This window comes from Chiloscyllium plagiosum, chromosome 7 (assembly GCF_004010195.1).
Source record: "Chiloscyllium plagiosum isolate BGI_BamShark_2017 chromosome 7, ASM401019v2, whole genome shotgun sequence".
Lineage (NCBI taxonomy): Eukaryota > Metazoa > Chordata > Chondrichthyes > Orectolobiformes > Hemiscylliidae > Chiloscyllium > Chiloscyllium plagiosum.
The window spans coordinates 28,778,232-28,796,680 of NC_057716.1; the positions used below are offsets into that span (position 1 = coordinate 28,778,232).

The following is an 18,449-nucleotide window of genomic DNA, read 5'->3' on the forward strand; positions in this document are numbered from 1 at the left end:
GACCTAATTGAGGTATACAAGGTAATGAGAGGCGTAGATAGAGTCGATAGCCAGAGACTATTTCCCAGGGCAGAAATGGCTAACATGAGGAGTCATAGTTTTAAGCTGGTTGGAGGAAAGTATAGAGGGGATGTCAGAGGCGGGTTCTTTACAGAGAGTTGTGAGAGCATGGAATGCGTTGCCAGCAGCACTTGTGGAAGCAAGGTCATTAGGGATATTTAAGAGACTGCTGGACATGCATATGGTCACAGAAATTTGAGGGTGCATACATGAGGATCAATGGTCGGCACAACATCGTGGGCTGAAGGGCCTGTTCTGTGCTGTACTGTTCTATGTTCTATGTAATCCTTTCTACATGCCCCAATATTCATCTAAATAATAAAGTAATATGAACCATACCGAAGTCAGTGATCCGATGATAATATTGCCTTTGAGGAATGACACTCTCAATCTTGCTGACAACTTAAATTTATAAAATGCCCTTGACATATTAAAACCTCCAAAGTGAACAAAATTTTAGTACCAAAACACTGGAAGATAGATCAGGAAAGCTGACTTAAACATTGGTCAAAGAGGCAGTATTAGAAATGCAAGGCTTTAAAAGATGGCTTTGTTTTAAAGTCAAAAATTGTGTTGCTGGAAAAGCACAGCATGTCAGGCAGCATCCAAGGAGCAGGAGAGTCGACTTTTCAGGCATTAGACCTTCATCAAGGCTCATTGTGTCCATTCTTGATGAAGGGCTTATGCCCGAAATGTTGACTCTCCTTCTCCTCAGATGCTGCCTGACCTGCTGTGCTTTTTCCAATGCCACATTCTTCGACTCTGATCTCTAGCATCTGCAGTCCTCACTTTTTTCTAGGCTTTGTTTTAATGTTAATCAGAGAACACTGGAATGTTAGGGATGGGTGGGACGGGATGGCAGGGATGATTGTGATGGGAAGTGAAAGAAAGAGATGCTTTGCTGAACTTTGCTTGGGGACAGTTCCATATGACCGGTTTGCAATGGGGTCAGGGACCAGGTCAAGCCTTATTGAAAATCAGATGCAAACTCTAGTACAAAAGGAAAAGTAACTGGCCATTGTACTTGCAGACTCACAAACTTACCAAGTCAGGCTGAATATGCCAACCAGATGAAGGGAAATTGGGAATACAGACTTGATGGGCTGAAGGCCTTCTTCTGCAATTTTATGGTTCTACGCAAAGATTAGATTAGATTACTTACAGATTACTTACAGTGTGGAAACAGGCCCTTCGGCCCAACAAGTCCACACCGACCCGCCGAAGCGCAACCCACCCATACCCCTACCTTTACCCCTTTAACCTATCACTACGGGCAATTTAGCATGGCCAATTCACCTGACCCGCACATCTTTGGACTGTGGGAGGAAACCGGAGCACCCGGAGGAAACCCACGCAGACACGGGGAGAATGTGCAAACTCCACACAGTCAGTCGCCTGAGTCGGGAATTGAACCCGGGTCTACAGGCGCTGTGAGGCAGCAGTGCTAACCACTGGGCCACCGTGCCGCCCACAAAGGACTGTTTTTTGGGTTAATTATCAAGAAAATGGCCTACTGAAGATGGAACCAATGGGGAGAATTTTCAGATCTTTGTGGCATGCCTTGCCACTTAAGACCTGGAATCTGCTGATTAAGGTCTATCCCCTCAGGAGATTGAGCTGTGAGATCAGAAATATTTGTCTTTTTTGTCAGAGGGTTGGGGGGCTGTGGGTAGAAGGGAGTCAGGGGAGTTGCAGGCAAGGGCAGGGATGGTTTTCAGAGGACACACCCTTGCTCCACATCCATGCTTCCTACTGCCACCAGATTGGTGCAACTGGAAGACTGACCCCCTATCCCCAACTCAGCTGGCAGGTTGCCATTGTTTTCGAGTCAGGAAGTTAGCCTCCTTTCATGCCTTCAGGCAATCGCGAAGACGGCAAGAAGGGATGAGTTTTTCCTCAACTCGGCCAATTATTTCTCCCACTCGCCACTTCAAGGAAAGGGAACGTCATGCCCAAAGTTTGAAGGACAAAAGCATTTTTATGGAGAGCTGAAGAACAAAAAAATGACCCACTGTGCCTTGCTTCTGGAAGGTCTGCTTAGAGTATTGAGTGTAGGCAATTACATTTAAAAGAGCACTGGACAATTTGTCCAGGGGGTACAGAGCAAAGGAAACCTGTAGATTTGGTCGGAGACATTTGCAACTTTAAATATAAGGTTGTAACTGCTGAGAATGTGCTACAATGTCTAAATATTGTATTCGGAGCACTGCTCCTTCATCAGAAGGCTGTGGAGTATAAGATCATAAGATGATCTAATACTCCACAACCATCTGATGAAGGAGCAGTGCTATGAAAGCTAGTGCTTCCAATTAAACCTGTTGGACTATAACCTGGTGTTGTGTGATTTTTAACTTGATACATCCTAGTCCAACACCAGCACCTCCAAACCATAAAAATAGTATGGGGTTTTCAGTTCTGCTGAATTGTTACAAGGGAATATCTTTTCTGCTGTTGAGTGTAATAGTTGTCTGTTAAGTAATGTTTAGTCTAGTTTTGATCTTTGATTTGTTACAGTAAAAATTTACAATCTGAAATCCTGTTGTGCTTGATTAGGGAAGAGACAAATGTAGACAGAAGGGAGATTCAGAGACAAAATAGGTGTTTAAGGCTTAGTTAGTTGAAATATTTGATGTGGATACTGCAACAGTGAGTCGTTGATCATTTCCATTGTGTCATTAAATAGGCACAAATAAATAATGGCACTGAGACCAAAATAGTGGCATCACTGCAATGCAAAACAATAAGCAGTGTTTCTTAAGGTTTTTCCCCAAACAGGAAGTTCAATATAGTGTGATTAGATTAGATTAGATTAGATTCCCTACAGTGCGGAAACTGGCCCTTCGGTCCAACAAGTCCACACCGACCCTCCGAAGAGCAACCCACCCAGACCCATTCCCCTACATTCACCCCTGACTAATGTACCTAACACTACGGGCAATTTAGCAGGGCCAATTCACCTGACCTGCACATCTTTGGACTGTGGGAGGAAACCGGAGCACCCGGAGGAAACCCACGCAGACACGGGGAGAATGTGTAAACTCCATTGAGATATTCACTGGGGTTGAAGAACTGCAAATTATAAATAGAAGAGGACACTGTAAACTTAATACCATTGGGATTATTGACAAAGATTAGCTGCTGTCATTGAAGGATATGTCCAAACTAAGTGAACTGTTGGGAGCAGTTTATGTAACATCTCAGTATCTTCCTTCCAAAAGTCCCAAGCCCGAGATAGCAAATGATACATTACTGGGTCAGGTTCCCTGTGCATGAGGAACAATGAAATAAGCCATTCAGTCCTTTGAGCATATTCTGCCACTAGATTAAATGATGATAGATTTGCATCTTAAAGCATCTGTCTAGTGTTCCACATCTCTCAATACCTAAACAAGGGATTAATCTGCCGATTCGTGTTCTGAAATTTTTCAATTGATTTACAGTTTCAACAGCTTTTTCAGGGACGGAGAGAGTTTCAGATATTCTCCACTCTCACTGAACTCCTTGAAAAAGCTATGGAAAAAACACCCCTTAACTCTTTTTAACATCGCTGGGTCAGAAAAATGCATGCTGTGCCTCGTTAGCCAATTTCAATACATGTTTTATTCAGTACCCAGTGGTGTCGGCTTTGCATTGTTAAATGTGATTATGAACATTCTGGATGAAATCTTGAGGTTGGTTGATTTTTTGTTTCCCTGCTGAGATTGTAAGCAGTTGGCGAACTACGATTGACAGTGCAAAACACTCAAGTAGATTGACTTTATGCTTGTTTACGTCAATGTTGCAATGATTTAATTCAGCAGCTTTTTTCCACACAGGTACTTTTCCTTACAGGTGCTCTGAAGCAACCAAAAGATTTGAGGCATGAAAGGGAATCATTTCTGCCTATTTTTCAGACTCTGGGTGCCTTTAGATCCTAAAAGGTTATAGAACATAAAACAGTACAGCACAGTCTAGGCCTTATGGCCCTTGAAGTTGTGCTGACCTTTTATCTTACTCTTGTATCAAACTAACCTACATACCCTTCAAGTTACTATCATCCATGTACCTATACAACAGTCACTTAAATGTCCCTAATGTCTCTGACTTTACTACCACTGCTGGCAGTACATTCCACGCACCCACCACTCTCAGTGTAAAGAACCTACCTATATAGAACATAGAGCACAGAACAGGCCCTTCGGCCCACGATGTTGTGCCGAACATTTGTCCTAGCTTAAGCACCCATCCATGTATCTATCCAATTGCCGCTTAAAGGTCACAAATGATTCTGACTCTGCCACTCCCACAGGCAGTGCATTCCATGCCCCCACCACTCTCTGGGTAAAGAACCTACCCCTGACAACCCCCTATACCTTCCACCCTTCACCTTAAATTTATGTCCCCTTGTAACACTCTGTTGTACCCGGGCAAAAAGTTTCTGACAGTCTACTCTATCTATTCCTCTGATCATCTTACAAACCTCTATCAAGTCATCCCTCATCCTTCGCCGTTCCAATGAGAAAAGGCCTAGCACTCTCAACCTATCCTCGTACGACCTATTCTCCATTCCAGGCAACATCCTGGTAAATCTTCTCTGCACCCTGTCCAAAGCTTCCACATCTTTCCTAAAGTGAGGCGACCAGAACTGCACACAGTACTCCAAATGTGGCCTAACCAAGGTCCTGTACAGCTGCAACATCACTTCACGACTCTTGAATTCAATCCCTCTGCTAATGAACGCTAATACACCATAGGCCTTCTTACAAGCTCTATCCACCTGAGTGGCAACTTTCAAAGATCTATGAACATAGACTCCAAGATCCCTCTGCTCCTCCACCTTACTAAGAACCCTACCGTTAAACCTGTATTCCGCATTCTTATTTGTTCTTCCAAAATGAACAACCTCACACTTGACAGGGTTGAACTCCATCTGCCACTCCTCAGCCCAGCTCTGCATCATATCTGAATTTCTTTGCAGCCAACAACAGCCCTCCTCACTATCCACAACTCCACCAATCTTCGTATCATCTGCAAATTTACTGACCCACCCTTCGACTCTCTCTTCCAAGTCATTAATACCTCTGACATCTCCCCCAAACCTTCCTCCAATTAAAACATTTCTAACTATTCACTCTATCTATGTGTCTCATCATCTTGTACACCTTTATCAAGATGCCCCTCATCCTTCTTCGCTCCAATGAGAAAAGCTCTAGCTCCCTCAACCTTTCTTCATAAGACATGCCCCTCCAGTCCAGGCAGCATCCTGGTAAATCTCCTCTGCACCCTCTCTAAAGCTTCCACATTCTTCCGATAATGAGGCAACCAGAACTGAACACAATATTTCAAGTGTAGTCTAACCTGGACTCTATAAAGCTGCAACATAACCTTGCAGCTCTTAAACTCAATTCCCTTGCTAATGAAAGTCAACACACCATCTGCCTTCTTTATAATCCTATCAACTTGGGTGGCAACTTTGAGGGATCTATGGACATGGACCCCAAGATCCCTCTGTTCCTCCACACTGCCCAGAATCCTGCCTTTCACCCTGTATTCTGCATTCAAGTCCAAAAATAAATCACTTCACACTTTTCCAGGTTGAACTCCATCTACCACTTATCAGCCCAGCTCTGCATCCTGTCAAGTCTTGGTGCAACCTACAAAAGCCCTCCACACTATCCACAACTCCACCAACCTTTGTGTCATTGGCAAACTTAGCAACCCACCCTACCACTCCCTCATCCAAGTCATTTATAAAATCCAAGTTAGACTTTTATGAGTGACTCAAACAAGATGAGATATTTTGCTGGCTTCATTGTGTACAGCCACCAAAGGTATGGAGACAGATTACAACATCGTTCAGTGTGAGATGTTGATTTAATGTTAACACTGTCACTTTGGAGCACAGTACCTTTCACCTCGCATCGTTGAAGGCACATTCAGAAACAGGAAGACTCCATCAGTGCTACTTAACATGATTATCAACTACTTATTGGTGGATTACAACTGGCTGTTGCTTTGAACCTATACGCGTTTGGTATGATTGGTTAAAGTTACAAAAGTGTGGCAGGTATTGAAGGAGTTTTTGCTGGCTTCAAGACTTCAATGCTAAGCAGTTGCTTATGAGTACAAGAACAGAAGTACGCCATCTTCTTGCAATACAGCATGTCTTCGAAATGAGACAAATTGCAGGAAGAGGGAGGAGAAGAGTTCATAGCAATGTGATGCAATCCACCCAGGGTGTTGAGGGAATCATTATTTCTGTATCTGAATTTCAGTGAGGAATAATATTTGAGATTTCTGTGTTTCAGTACCGACGTCCTTGCTGAAACCTGTCACCTGCTGCAACCATAAGTATAACCTCACAAGAGTGCAAGGATCACTTTCACAGTCAGCGATAGCAAAGACAAACTTTCTGCATCTGACACCTTTCAGGCTAGCATTACAAGGAATTACAACATTTGCCAGTTTACTATCCTCTCTTGTGTAATGCTCTCTGCTCAATGATTGCTAACACCATTTCATTCCCTCTACACAGAAAGCAGAAAGTAGGAATGCAGCTTTGGTGGTTGGAGCAATAAATAGAATGACATGCACATTACTTTCTGGAGTCTGCATATCAAGTCTTCCCTCCGTCAAAAATGAAAAGGGATTCTACTCTCACATCCAGCTGGTGTGAGACCACATTCATAATACCATACAGGTCAATGCCCAGTATGCTGGCAGCAGTTATAATGCCTTCATTGCACAGGAATCTAAGGTACAGTTTAGGCAGCACAGTGGCTCAGTGGTTAGCACTGCTGCCTTACAGCGCCAGAGACCCGGGTTTGAGTCCAGCTTCGAGCAACTGTCTGTATGAAGTTTGAATGTTCTCCTCGTGTCTGTGTAGGTTTTCTTTATGCACTCCGGTTTCCTCCCACAGTCCAAAGATGTGCAGGTCAGGTGCACTGCCATGCTAAGTTGTCCATAGTATTCAGGGATGTGCAGACTAGATAGGTTAGCAATGGAAATACAGGTTACAGGAATGGTAGGGGATGGTGGGTGGGTCTCGGTGTTATGCTCTTGAGGGTTGGTGTGGACTTGATGGTCTGAATTGACTGCTTCCACACTGTAGGGATTCCATGGTTACCATGACAAACCAAAGGATGGCCACTGGACATTGAGGATAATCTGTTGACTATGTGGAATGAAATCCATGTGATCATGAGTAATATGATGAAGTGGGTGACTGAAGATGAGCAGGAGAAGCAGCTCCAACATGGCCCATGAGAAGATATTGTTTTTCGATCAGAATTATTTCTCTATTGCTAAAAAGCTGAGACGCACACCCCATCTCAATGTTGGCGATAGCAAGAGTACTGGTGGAGTGCTGTGGTGAGAGGGTAAATGAGAGAGAACAGCAGATCTGTGCTCCTTGGAGCTGCTACCATTGCTCCCAAAGTGATGCCTCAGCAATCCTGTTAATCTGCTGCAACACAGATTGCTGGACTGCTGTGGGAGATTATAGACCCCTTTGCATAATGCAATCCTCAGGCATGATGGCAGCTGTCTGAACTCCATGCAGCCGTCTGAACTTCCACCGCAGCACTCCAATGTTTGCTGGCTGCCGCTTGGGCTGCAATGGAAGCGATGACATTAGCCATTAGACTCTGTATTATGTTCGGATTCACTAGTTGCGTAGGCCCAGCTGGGGTGGAAAGGAAGTGTTCGAAGCTCTGCACAATGCTCTTTGTCAAGTTTACCTCAGTCTTGTCCAAGTTCTTTGACACTGACTGCAGGCTTTCTGGTGGGTATCCTACTGCAGCAAACACTTCATTGTGTATATTTGTCAACCCTCTTTTGCGTGCTGCCCCACCTGAGCTCTCTGCAGTAGAACTTGTGTGCAACATTATCACTGCTGAGCTGGCACCTCTACCCAACTTTATCTGTCTGCCCTAATTATTGCCCATTTTCTGACAATGAATCTACCCTATCCTTTTAAACTAGTGTCAGTATCTAAGCTGGAGGATGATGTGTGAAAATGAATGCTTCATTCTTGTTGCTTGACCACTGTACGACCAGGTTGCACCTTTTGGGTATGTGAAAGGAGAAATGCATACGGTTAACGTTGTGGTGGTTGCAAAGTAGGAGTTGAGTTTTTCATAAATCAGAAAAGATTGTGGGATGACAGGGAAGTGGAATGTGTATGGGTGGATTGTTTGAGAATATTGCCATCCTTGACTGCTTCAGGCCTGGCCTGGTTACAGCCTCAGAAAAGGATGTTTTTATCACTTCCACCACAGGGACTGGGCATTCAGGCATGACTGTCCCCTCTGGTTAGCCCTGGTGTCACTGCTTGCGCGTTACCTGTTTGGCTGAATTGGAATTCTGAGGGACCTTGACAGGTTGGATGCCAAGAGGATATTAGAGGTGGAGGCCACAGTTTCAAATAAAGAGTTCCCACTTAACACAGGAGGGAGGAGCAATTTATTCTCTCCGAGGCTCATTAATCAATGGAATTCCCTATCCCAAACAGCAGGGCTAGCTGGACCACTGAGGGCTGAATGAGTTACACTTTTAATTTATCAGAGAGTCAAGAGTTATAGGATGGAAGTCGGAACGTATAGCTGAAGCCACAACCTGATCCACCAAACTCTTACTGAAATGACAGCACAGGCACAATGGGCTGAATGGCCTATTCCTGCTTCTCCATTTCTGATATCCTTGTGGACATCAGTTAGGAGTTATAATTGGTGGGGATTGTTGGTAGGTGATGCATGGAGCAAAACTTGTGATCCATTCACTGAGCCTGAGTGCTTGTGAGAGGTAATGAAGCACTACACCCAGAACTCCAGTGCTGATATTCACCTTCACTGCTCCAGCTGCCTTCCGATCCTGGTCCCCTACGAACATAGGAATGCTCGTCCTCTCTCTGCTTCTTCTATTGAGCCCTCCAGTGCTGCGTCCAAAAACCCCTGGAGCACACACTCTCCCTTGTTGTGCCACTGTTGAGTGTTCCACAGAGTCCGATTTAACTCCTGCACGATTCCTGGTGCCTTCCTCAGCTTGACACAGGCTGGAAAACCAGTGCCAGACATTCACGGCACTGGCTCCTCCCGCTCAGGCCTTTAGTGCTCTTGGCTCTAGCTGCCATCATTGAAATGAGCGGGCTTTACCAAGTGGTGTGCTGTCCATACTGCAGCCCACCAGGCCACACCAACACCATTCAAGTGCCTATTTCTGGGGAGTTACTGAACTAGGCTAAAACTCTGGTGATGTTTCGGTCTTATTTCTGATGGATCTGCCTATAAGCTCATGTCCAAATTGTGGTCACTTTGCCATCCTCCACCACACCCAACCCTGGAAAAAAAAACACCCTTTCTCAAGGAAAAGGGCTGAAGTAAGACGTCTAAGTAAACGGTGAAAGAAACCTATGAGATGGGATTTTCTTTTGGTTTTCTTTTTGACTATTCCCTCCCACCAGCCGCGCTCTGACACACACAAGCACGAATCGACAGAGGCATTGGCTCCCTGTTTTTTTTTTGCGAGCCCCCCGGGTGCTGGGATGTACGCTCAATGTTGTGATCCACAGGGCGCGGAGGAGGGGGGGGGAGGCCGCTTACCGTTCTTGCAGATCGGGCAGCATTGCTCGGGCTCGTACACCGGGTTGACGCACTCGGGGACGGCACAGTCGGCGACAACACAGTGCACCTCACTGCTGGCCTCACACCGGCACCACTCGCACGGAGATGGCTGTAACAAACCACACAGGTTTGACTCAGTAGTGCGGACAGCGAGTGCAAACTGGCTTCCAGCCTGACCCGGGACAACCCGAGGGCACAGTTTAACAACAGCAACACACACACACACACACACAAAACCCACCAGTGGCTTCAGTGAACAGGAATGAACGGAACTCTCCTGACACTCTTTCCCCGTTCAACTGAAGCGCGTCCAAGCGCGGGGTTAACCTGGCTCACGCCGTGGCGGCGCTTTTAAGGGGAGCGATCCATCTCTCCTCCTTGTACCAATCTGATGGCGGTTTCGTTTTCGGTTTTTAAACACAGCAAGGATTACCGGGCTTTCCCGCGAGCGGGGTCTACCTGGGTCGCCCCAAAACGCCACTCCGCGCTGACAGAAACCTTACCGGGGCGTCAGGTGCCCCCCCCCCCCGGTTCATTTTGCAGCGGAGCTCCGGTGTGTCTGCAGCCAGTTTGCGGAAGGGGCCGCGGATTCTCGTCCACGGTCGCGGCGCTGACTGGTTAAGGGCGGGTGCAGTTACGCCTACCTTAAATTCCTCCAGCACTTTGTAGGTCTTCGCGCGGTATTCGCAAAAGTTCCGCACTTCTTTGCACTCGGGACAGCAGCCGTTGTGTTCGACCTTGCTGCACTTGGGGTGGATCTTGGGGCACTCGGGCTGGTCGCACACCGGCCCGTCCTCTGTGCAAACGCACGGGCAGTTCGAGTGGCCCGGGAAGAAGCGCTCGCCCAGCTTGTACACGAAGCCGCTGTCGTCCACGCAGCCTTTGCCCCGGTAGTCGTCGAACTCCACGTTGTCGCCGTTGGCCGCCCCCAGGGTGTTGTCAGCCCCCAGGCTGTCCTCCTCCGGCTCGGCGGAGGCCGGGGGAGGGAGGAGGAGGAGGGCACGGGTCACCAGCAGGAGCACGCAGGCTGCATGCGGTCCGGGAGCCATCCTTCACCAGTCCCTGGGCTCGGCCACCAGCTCCGGCTCTGCGCTGGGCTGCAGCCGCCCATAAACGGCTGCAAAAAACACACACACACACACAGTACAAGGGCAGAGTTAAAGAAACACTCGCATTGTTACACACACCGCTCACTACATGGCCTCACGGCTACCGGAGCACTTTTGTAGGAATTGTCGAAGACGATTAACGCCATATAAGCAGCTGCGGGATACATGGTACAAAAACCAAACAGGTTTAAAGAAGGACTTGTATTTCACATACACCTCTCATTCCATTCCAGTACCGACCGACAGCTACCGGAGCACTTTTGCAGCAATTGTACAAGGCGCCAGTCAATTCATGCATCGCATGTGATAATCAATGTTCTTTTTTTCTGAAAAACAAATCACTTCAGGACACCAGCAGATAACCCCCCCACTAATTCTTCTTCCAAATAGCGTTGTCTTTTCTGACAGAGGAAAAGGGCAGTGCAGCACACCGTCAGCGCTGCACCGGGAGCATTCCCCTGCAATGGAACTTGACCCACGACCCCGGCAACTTAGGGCAAGCCAAGGGCAGACCACTCAACACGGGCTGGCAGCCCGGAATCTGCATCTCAGGCACACGGCTAGGGGAGGCACGGAGAAACTGCACAAACTTTACAGCCGCGGGGAGGGCGGAATTTTTAAAACAAGAAGGAAAGGAATTCATTCTGCAGATCTCACGGTGCAATACGACAAACATGTCAAACTTCTTGAACAGAAAACAAACCCGCCTGTGTTTGGGAGAGGGAGGGAGGGAGGGTGGACAAAACAGGGAAATCGCCCCTTGTGCTGAGCATAAGTCTTGTCCTCCCCGGGACTGCCGATGACCTTCCTGTTACAGTGTTACAGACACAGTCCGAATCGGTGTGATTGATACGGTTTTCACCAATGTTAATTACACCCAAAGATGGCGAGTGAATAAAGACAAGGTCACTGGGCCAGCGAGCGTATGTGGAGGGCTGGGGGAAGGAAGGGGTTATATATTATCTTTCTGATCAGCTCGTCAGAACTGACCCTCTAAATTCAAAGGTTGCATTCCACAGGATTGGGGGGGGGGGGGTTAGATACAAAAATAAAGACACCAGTTGCAGGCACGCCGCATTTTCTTCCTGCAACTTCGTGCGGGTATACAGCAACCGGGGAGGATGATTAGTTAATACCATCCCACACACGGCCGGGCGCAGGGCAGGATAGAGACACATAGCTCGGTTACCTGTGGTCGCTTGCTGATGATTTGTGGCCAGTTTACGCTTGTTTACGCAGCGCGCATCTTCGATGAAGGCAAAAGAGTCGCTGGACGGGAGCTGGCGAAGTCACCACATGGTCTCCAGATCACCTCAAGGTTCCCCCCTCTCAGTCCTCCGCAGTTGTTCCCCAGCGACGCCGCTAAAGTGTAAAGTTGGCCCGCTTTTAAAAACTGAATGCCAGGCGACGTTCAGTGCCGGGCCAGCCCACCTTGTGGAGACAGGCTGCTGCCAGGGTGTACACAGCGGCGCAGGACCCCACCGGAGACTCTAACAGCTCCTGCATGTTAGCACCGCGCTCCCGGTGGCCTCTGGCTGCTGCACCACTTGGGATTGTTCAGCTCTGGCGGGCATCACCTTTACACAATAGACCTGGAGCTTTCAGCACCAAGGAGAGCGCCCGTCGACTCAACGCGTTCTTCCCACAGTGTGTGTGTTTGTGTATCTGTGTGTGTATCTGTGTCTGTGTGTTGCTCTCGGTCCTTGTCCTGGCGCCCCGCTACCTTGATCTTTAATGCCAAAACCACAGCGGAGACAAGGCGGAGACCGGGCAATTTACCCCGAGACTCAGGCGAGGCCAATGTATGTCCAAACAAGTGAAGCTCGTCACCAGATCTCCGAAATCGTCCAGTTTCTTGTCACTGCAGTCCCTTTATATTGGTCCTATCCTCCTGGCCCGCGGTGGTCTCCTGCTCTCCCCGACCATCTCTCTGTCTCGGCTCGCCTTTGCTTGCTTTGCTGGCGGTGACTCTGATTTATTCAATCGACTCCAGGTCATGTTGCTTGCTCGGCTAAGAGTCCTCCGAGTGGCACTCTGGCTGCGAGCTTCCCGGGCATGCAGTACGTCCGTGCTGTCATTAGGCGTCATTGTCAAACTGCGTATCTCGATCAAACACAGCAGAGGACCACTCGGGTATTCCGCCTCCTCCAGCCTTGTACAAAACGCGCGCAGGTCAGGGTCACTGCAAATGCAATAGTGTAAACACATACACACAGAATAACAAAAACAACATGCTGCGGTAGCTGGAGATCTGATTTTAAAAAGTGCTGGAGAAACTCAGCAGGTATGTGGAGCGAGCAGAAGTGTTAACGTTTAGACTCCTTCTTTGGAGAGAATATCAATACTAATTACAATGTGGAGTGTTCACCGGCCGGAGACAATTTTTGTTCGGGGACCATCGTTGTCCTAGTCGATTAGCTCTGTCCCCGTGGCCCTGTAATTTTCTTCCCATCATTTATTTATACAATTCCCTCTGGAAGTTACTGCTGAACCTGCTTCCACTACCTTTCAGGTGGTGAGATTACAGATTACAGATTACATTACAGATTACATTACAGTGTGGAAACAGGCCCTTCGGCATTACTTACCTGTGAGGTAAAAACAATGACTGCAGATGCTGGAAACCAGATTCTGGATCAGTGGTGCTGGAAGAGCACAGCAATTCAGGCAGCATCCGAGGACAGGCAAAATCGACGTTTCGGGCAAAAGCCCTTCATTACTTACCTGTGGCTAGGCAGCAGAGCAGCAAAGCAGAACCTATGTTATTGAGCAGTTTAAGTTGTGGAATGAGTGAAAATAATAGGTACTCTCTGATACTTAAAGGGCCACCACCCACACCAATTACATAGAAACATTATAAACACCCAGTATCTTTCAAACACACCAATTTAATAACTGACAAAAGATGAGCTAAGTTGATTATTACACTCTGTAGTTACACAGTATAGAAGAGCTTTCCACTACATTATCCAATTTTCCACAAAATAATTCCGATTCACACAGTAAGAGTCAAAAGCACATCTTAAACTAATCAAGAGGTGGAATCAACACTTGGATACTATAACTATTGCTTTATGTCCAGAGGCGGATGGTACCATCAGACCCTCCTGATACCACATATTCACCCTTGTGGTCAAACAGCACACACTGCACAGCGTCTTCATGTCCTGAAAGGCTGTACAACTGACCCGAGGGCAGATCCAATATCTTCACAGTCCCATCGTTGCTGGCCATGACCACTAGTTGACCTGAGGAGCAACAAAAAAAGAAAAACATGAAAAATATAGAACCATGAAATAAATAAAGGTGGCACCACGTTTGGTGAACATCAAGGCAACAGAATATATACTCATCTCTACCTAGAAACCATCATTTAACACCAGGGCCTTTTGGAAAAAAAATGCAGATATATGTCTACTCCGCATAGCTATGCACAGTTTCTCGCAAAATTAAATCATTTGTAATAATATATGTCCATTAAAAGGTCACACAGTGTCAAGAGTGCCCTGCTGTGGAAATCACATCAGTAGCTTGGATGTTTTAGCTTTAATTTCTTGTTGCTAATATGATAAAAATCAGCAGGGACTTGAATTAATGAACTTGCAGCATTTGAGCAGTATACTCTGAATACTATACTTTGGCGTAGAGTGCACCAATAATGTGCACCAAAAACAAAATCTCACTTCTTTCTGGATAGAAGCCCTCCAGCAAAATATGTGAAAGTCCTTAAAGAAGGTACAGAGCATATTTATTAGAACAGTGCCAGGAATAAAGGACCTCAGTGACATGGAGAGACTCGAGCAGCTGGGGTGGTTCTCCTGATGGGAGATTCTGTGGAACTTTAACAGAGGTATTCAAAATCACAAGAGGTTTGATAGATTAAGTAAGGACAAATTATTTCTGTTGGCAGAAGAATTGCAACTGTGATCACAGATTTAAACAGAGACAGTATATAGTAAAGGTTAAATAAGGAAAAACTGGTTTGGATAGTGAGTTGTTGTGATTTGGAATGCACTGCGTAATAATTTTCAACAAGGAATTAGATAAAGACTTGAGAAGGAAAATATTTCAGGGTTATTAGGGAAAAACAGATGGCTCTTTCAAAAAGCTAGCACAGGCAGAATGAATAAACGGTCTGTTCTGAATTTGTATAGTTTTATTATTCTGCAAAAAAGCTCCATGATAACGTTGGGCCCTTGGAGTATGCATTCAAAGTTAACCTTAAAAAACCACATTAAATGACATGGGGGGGGGGTTGCTTACAATTTCCATCAGCATAGATTAATGACACAATTTAATAGAGAGAATCTATTTTATCTGGTGGAACAGTCCAGAACAAATCAGGATAACTTTTAAGTTAGAACAAGGCATTTCAAAGTGATGGCAGGAAACATTTCTTCATGGAGAAGGGGTTGCTGGTGAAGTGAGGATAGCACTGGACTTATACTTCCAAAATTCCAATCACAGCTCTTGGATCATGGATTAAAATCTCACCACGGCAGCTGATGGAATTTAAATTTTAATAATAAACACACCCAAAACTAAATAAACTAATCTCAGTGATAACGATCATGCTTGTTTTGGGTCTCTGCATGCCCATTTTTACCTTTGGGAATATTGGGGAAGTGCCAGGACAATTAGTAAGCTGATTATCGATTTATATCATTTATATATTTATATCATTAAAGCTCTCTCTATGGGCAACAAATCCCGGAATGGGACTTCAACCCAGAGTTTTTTACTTAAAGCTGGAGCAAAACCTCCAAAATGGTGATCATGATCAGGTAAACTAGAATTGGCTCCCCAAAATAGCTGTCAAGGCTGGGGGTCATTTGAAAAATTTCAAAACTGAGATTGACAGATCAATGTTAGGTTAGTGAATTATAGGATATGAACTTTTGCAGATGAATAGATTAAAAGTTAAAAATACAGATCAGTTGTGACGCAATTGAATGGGGTAACAGGCTGAAGTGACTTGTATTCCTATGACAACAAAACTGGCTAAAGGTGAAAGACTTTCCTTGTAGAGTTGGGCTCAATGTATTCCATTTGGTACCAAGTCTTACTTATGTATTGTAACTGTGGTTTTCTTTTATAGAGTAAGAAATCTTTCTCACACAGAAACAGATTGTGAATTTGGGCCTCAGAGATTACTCATGAAAATCTGTCTGGCAAAGAAACATCACCCACTGCTACATGGAACCGGCATTAATCATGAGGCTCTGGGTGCATGGATCTTTATTTATACAGGTACAGCCATGTGGAAGGAATCATCAGCAGCAAACACATTCCACAGCTCTGCACAATGAGGTCAGGTTTGTTAATACAATTTTTGTTAAGAAAGAATGCAATCCAGTGTCAACTAGCTCATAATGATGCCAAACCAAGAAATCTCTTTTGCTCACATTTTTGATGCTTTCCTTTGCAGTTTTAGAGAATGGGTTCTCATTGCTCAGAACTAGCAATGGAGGTAATATATGACCGAGGTTTGAGAAAATTTGTAGCTCAGGTTGAGGTTCTGGATGTAGGCTTGCTCACTAAGGTGGAAGGTTTGTTTTCAGACATTTCGTCACCATACTAGGTAACATTGGTGAGCCTCAGATGAGGCACTGGTGGCATGGCCCGCTTTCTATTCTAAACACATAAATAGAAAGTGGGCCATGCCACCAGTGCCTCATCCGGAAGCTCGCTGATGATGTTACCTAGTATGGTGATGAAATGTCTGAAAACGAACCTTCCAGCTCAGCGAGCAAACCTACATCCAATAATATATTACCATTGTGCAGAAGGTGTAATTGACTCTATAAATCCACCTACTTTATATCAATTAATAATACTCCAACTACTATTAATCTTCCTAATGATTGTATCTGAGATTAATAGCTGAAATCCTTTTCGATATTGTTTCGTTTCCTTTAATGGAGAACAAATCTTTCTGCCTAGAATTCAGTAGGCTGAATTTCCTTTGCTTATGAAGCAAACAGTATAATAATGTGTTCTATATAAAAAAAATCAATAAATTCATTTCAAGTCACAATATGGGGGTCCATATATATAAATATGGCTGTTGGTGTGGGCTGGAATATATTACAATTTATAACCCAAATGTATTTGAGCAGTAATGTGCCTGACATTTTATTTTTGGTTGAGTTGATATGTACTGTCTTGATATAAATTAATCAATACAAATAATAATCTGGAAACAAATCTAAAATATCAAAGGCACTTTGAGACAGCCAGAAAGACTGTGAGCTCTGATTGACCTTTCTACGTAAATGTGACCAGGAAATTGTCCTGCTGCTCAGTTGAAGCTCTATTGCTCACTGTGACTGGCTGCATAAAACATAAGTAATGGAAGGGGGTGGGGTATACACATAAACTTTAATCAATCCCTCCCCTTTATCAATAGGCAGCACATTTGAGACAGTCAGAGGGTTACATAAACGTACATATGAAAAAGATTAATTCAGTAGTGCTGTGAATGTTCTAGTGCCTTTGCTGAGGTGTATTTTGCAGTTAAGTGTGATAAATTCGTACTGTTTACCAACCTTTAATAACTGGCTAGCTTCTTCAGCCAGAACAAAGCCTGACACAGCACCTGCTACTGGATAGATGGGGGCATCCAATGCAGCAGGTGACAATGTTTATTACAGATCCTGGTGAAGACTGAAATCTGCTGAATATATCATATTGGGTTACTGGATGCATCTTGTGCATGATACGTACCAGTCTGAAGAACAGATACGCCCCCTCATACCAAAAACAAAAATACACCTTTAACTTCAAACAAATATTCTCCCGAAGCAAACAGAGGGTTCATATCCGTACTCAAGGATTGAAGGTGTGGCAACGAAGAACATTTTGTAAAAGTAACAGATATAGGAATCACTGTACTCCGCTGTGAGGCAGTGAACCTGCACAGTCCCCATTGTGGGTTGATAATACAGTTTTGTTCCAATGCTGTTGAAGAGGAATTGATCTTAATTGAAAAGCGATCTTATCCCCCAGATTTTAAAAATAATTATTCTTGGAACATGGGCATCGCTGGCTGACCAGCATTTATTGCCTGTCCCTTGATGCCCTTGAGAAGATGGTGGCCAGCTGCCTTCTTGAACTGCAGGTGGAAATGGTCATGGGTTTGGAAGGTGTTGTCTGAGGATTTTTGGTGAATTCCTGCAGTGCATCTTGTAGATAGTACACACTGCTGCTACTGAGTGTTGTTGGTGGAGGGAGTGGATGCTTGTGAATGGGGTACCAATCAAGCAGGTTGCTTTGTCCTAGATGTTGTCAAGCTTCACGAGTGTTGCTGGAGTTGCAACCATCCAGGCAAGTGAATTAATGATTTACTTATTATCATATAGATCTTGAAAACACAGTGAAAAGTGTTTGGATGCCTCAATCTGGTACCATTTTGAGTTACAATAAGGACAGAAAGAAATTACTTAAATAAGAGTTCATCTTCTGTTCAAATTGAGGTCTCAAGCACAGTTTCAGGGTTCCTGCATGGTCTCTTGCAAGGTGATCTGGTCCTCAAGGAGTCCCAACGATCCGATGCCCCGGAAGACACTGTCAAGGGTCCAGGCTCCGGCCTACTGCTGTCAGGAGTCTCCGCTCTGGTCATCGCCACTACCAAGAATCCAGGCTCTGGCCCTACTGTCACCAGGAGTCCCTGTACCAGGTA

The 18,449-nt window shown here is 45.3% G+C and overlaps 2 protein-coding genes across 8 annotated transcripts in view; both read right to left on the reverse strand.

Annotated features, from left to right (window-relative positions):
* Positions 1-12,938, reverse strand: part of LOC122551439 (von Willebrand factor C domain-containing protein 2-like) — a 36,051-nt gene extending 23,113 nt beyond the window's left edge. The window contains exons 1-3 of one of the 3 annotated variants that reach the window (XM_043693347.1): positions 10,983-12,938; positions 10,304-10,776; positions 9,639-9,768 (exon numbers count right to left, since the gene is read on the reverse strand). In XM_043693347.1, the coding sequence (XP_043549282.1) occupies positions 9,639-9,768; positions 10,304-10,708 (535 nt within the window). In that variant the 5' untranslated portion in view covers positions 10,709-10,776; positions 10,983-12,938. The other 2 variants (XM_043693344.1, XM_043693345.1) reach the window with 2 other exon arrangements.
* A 662-nt stretch (positions 12,939-13,600) lies between these two features.
* Positions 13,601-18,449, reverse strand: part of LOC122551440 (sperm-associated antigen 16 protein) — a 992,024-nt gene continuing 987,175 nt past the window's right edge. For 2 of the 5 annotated variants that reach the window (XM_043693349.1, XM_043693352.1), the window contains one exon: positions 13,602-14,016. In XM_043693349.1, coding sequence (XP_043549284.1) covers positions 13,841-14,016 — 176 coding nt within the window. In that variant the 3' untranslated portion in view covers positions 13,602-13,840. Of the gene's footprint in view, positions 14,017-18,449 lie in introns of all 5 variants that reach the window. The other 3 variants (XM_043693348.1, XM_043693350.1, XM_043693351.1) reach the window with 3 other exon arrangements.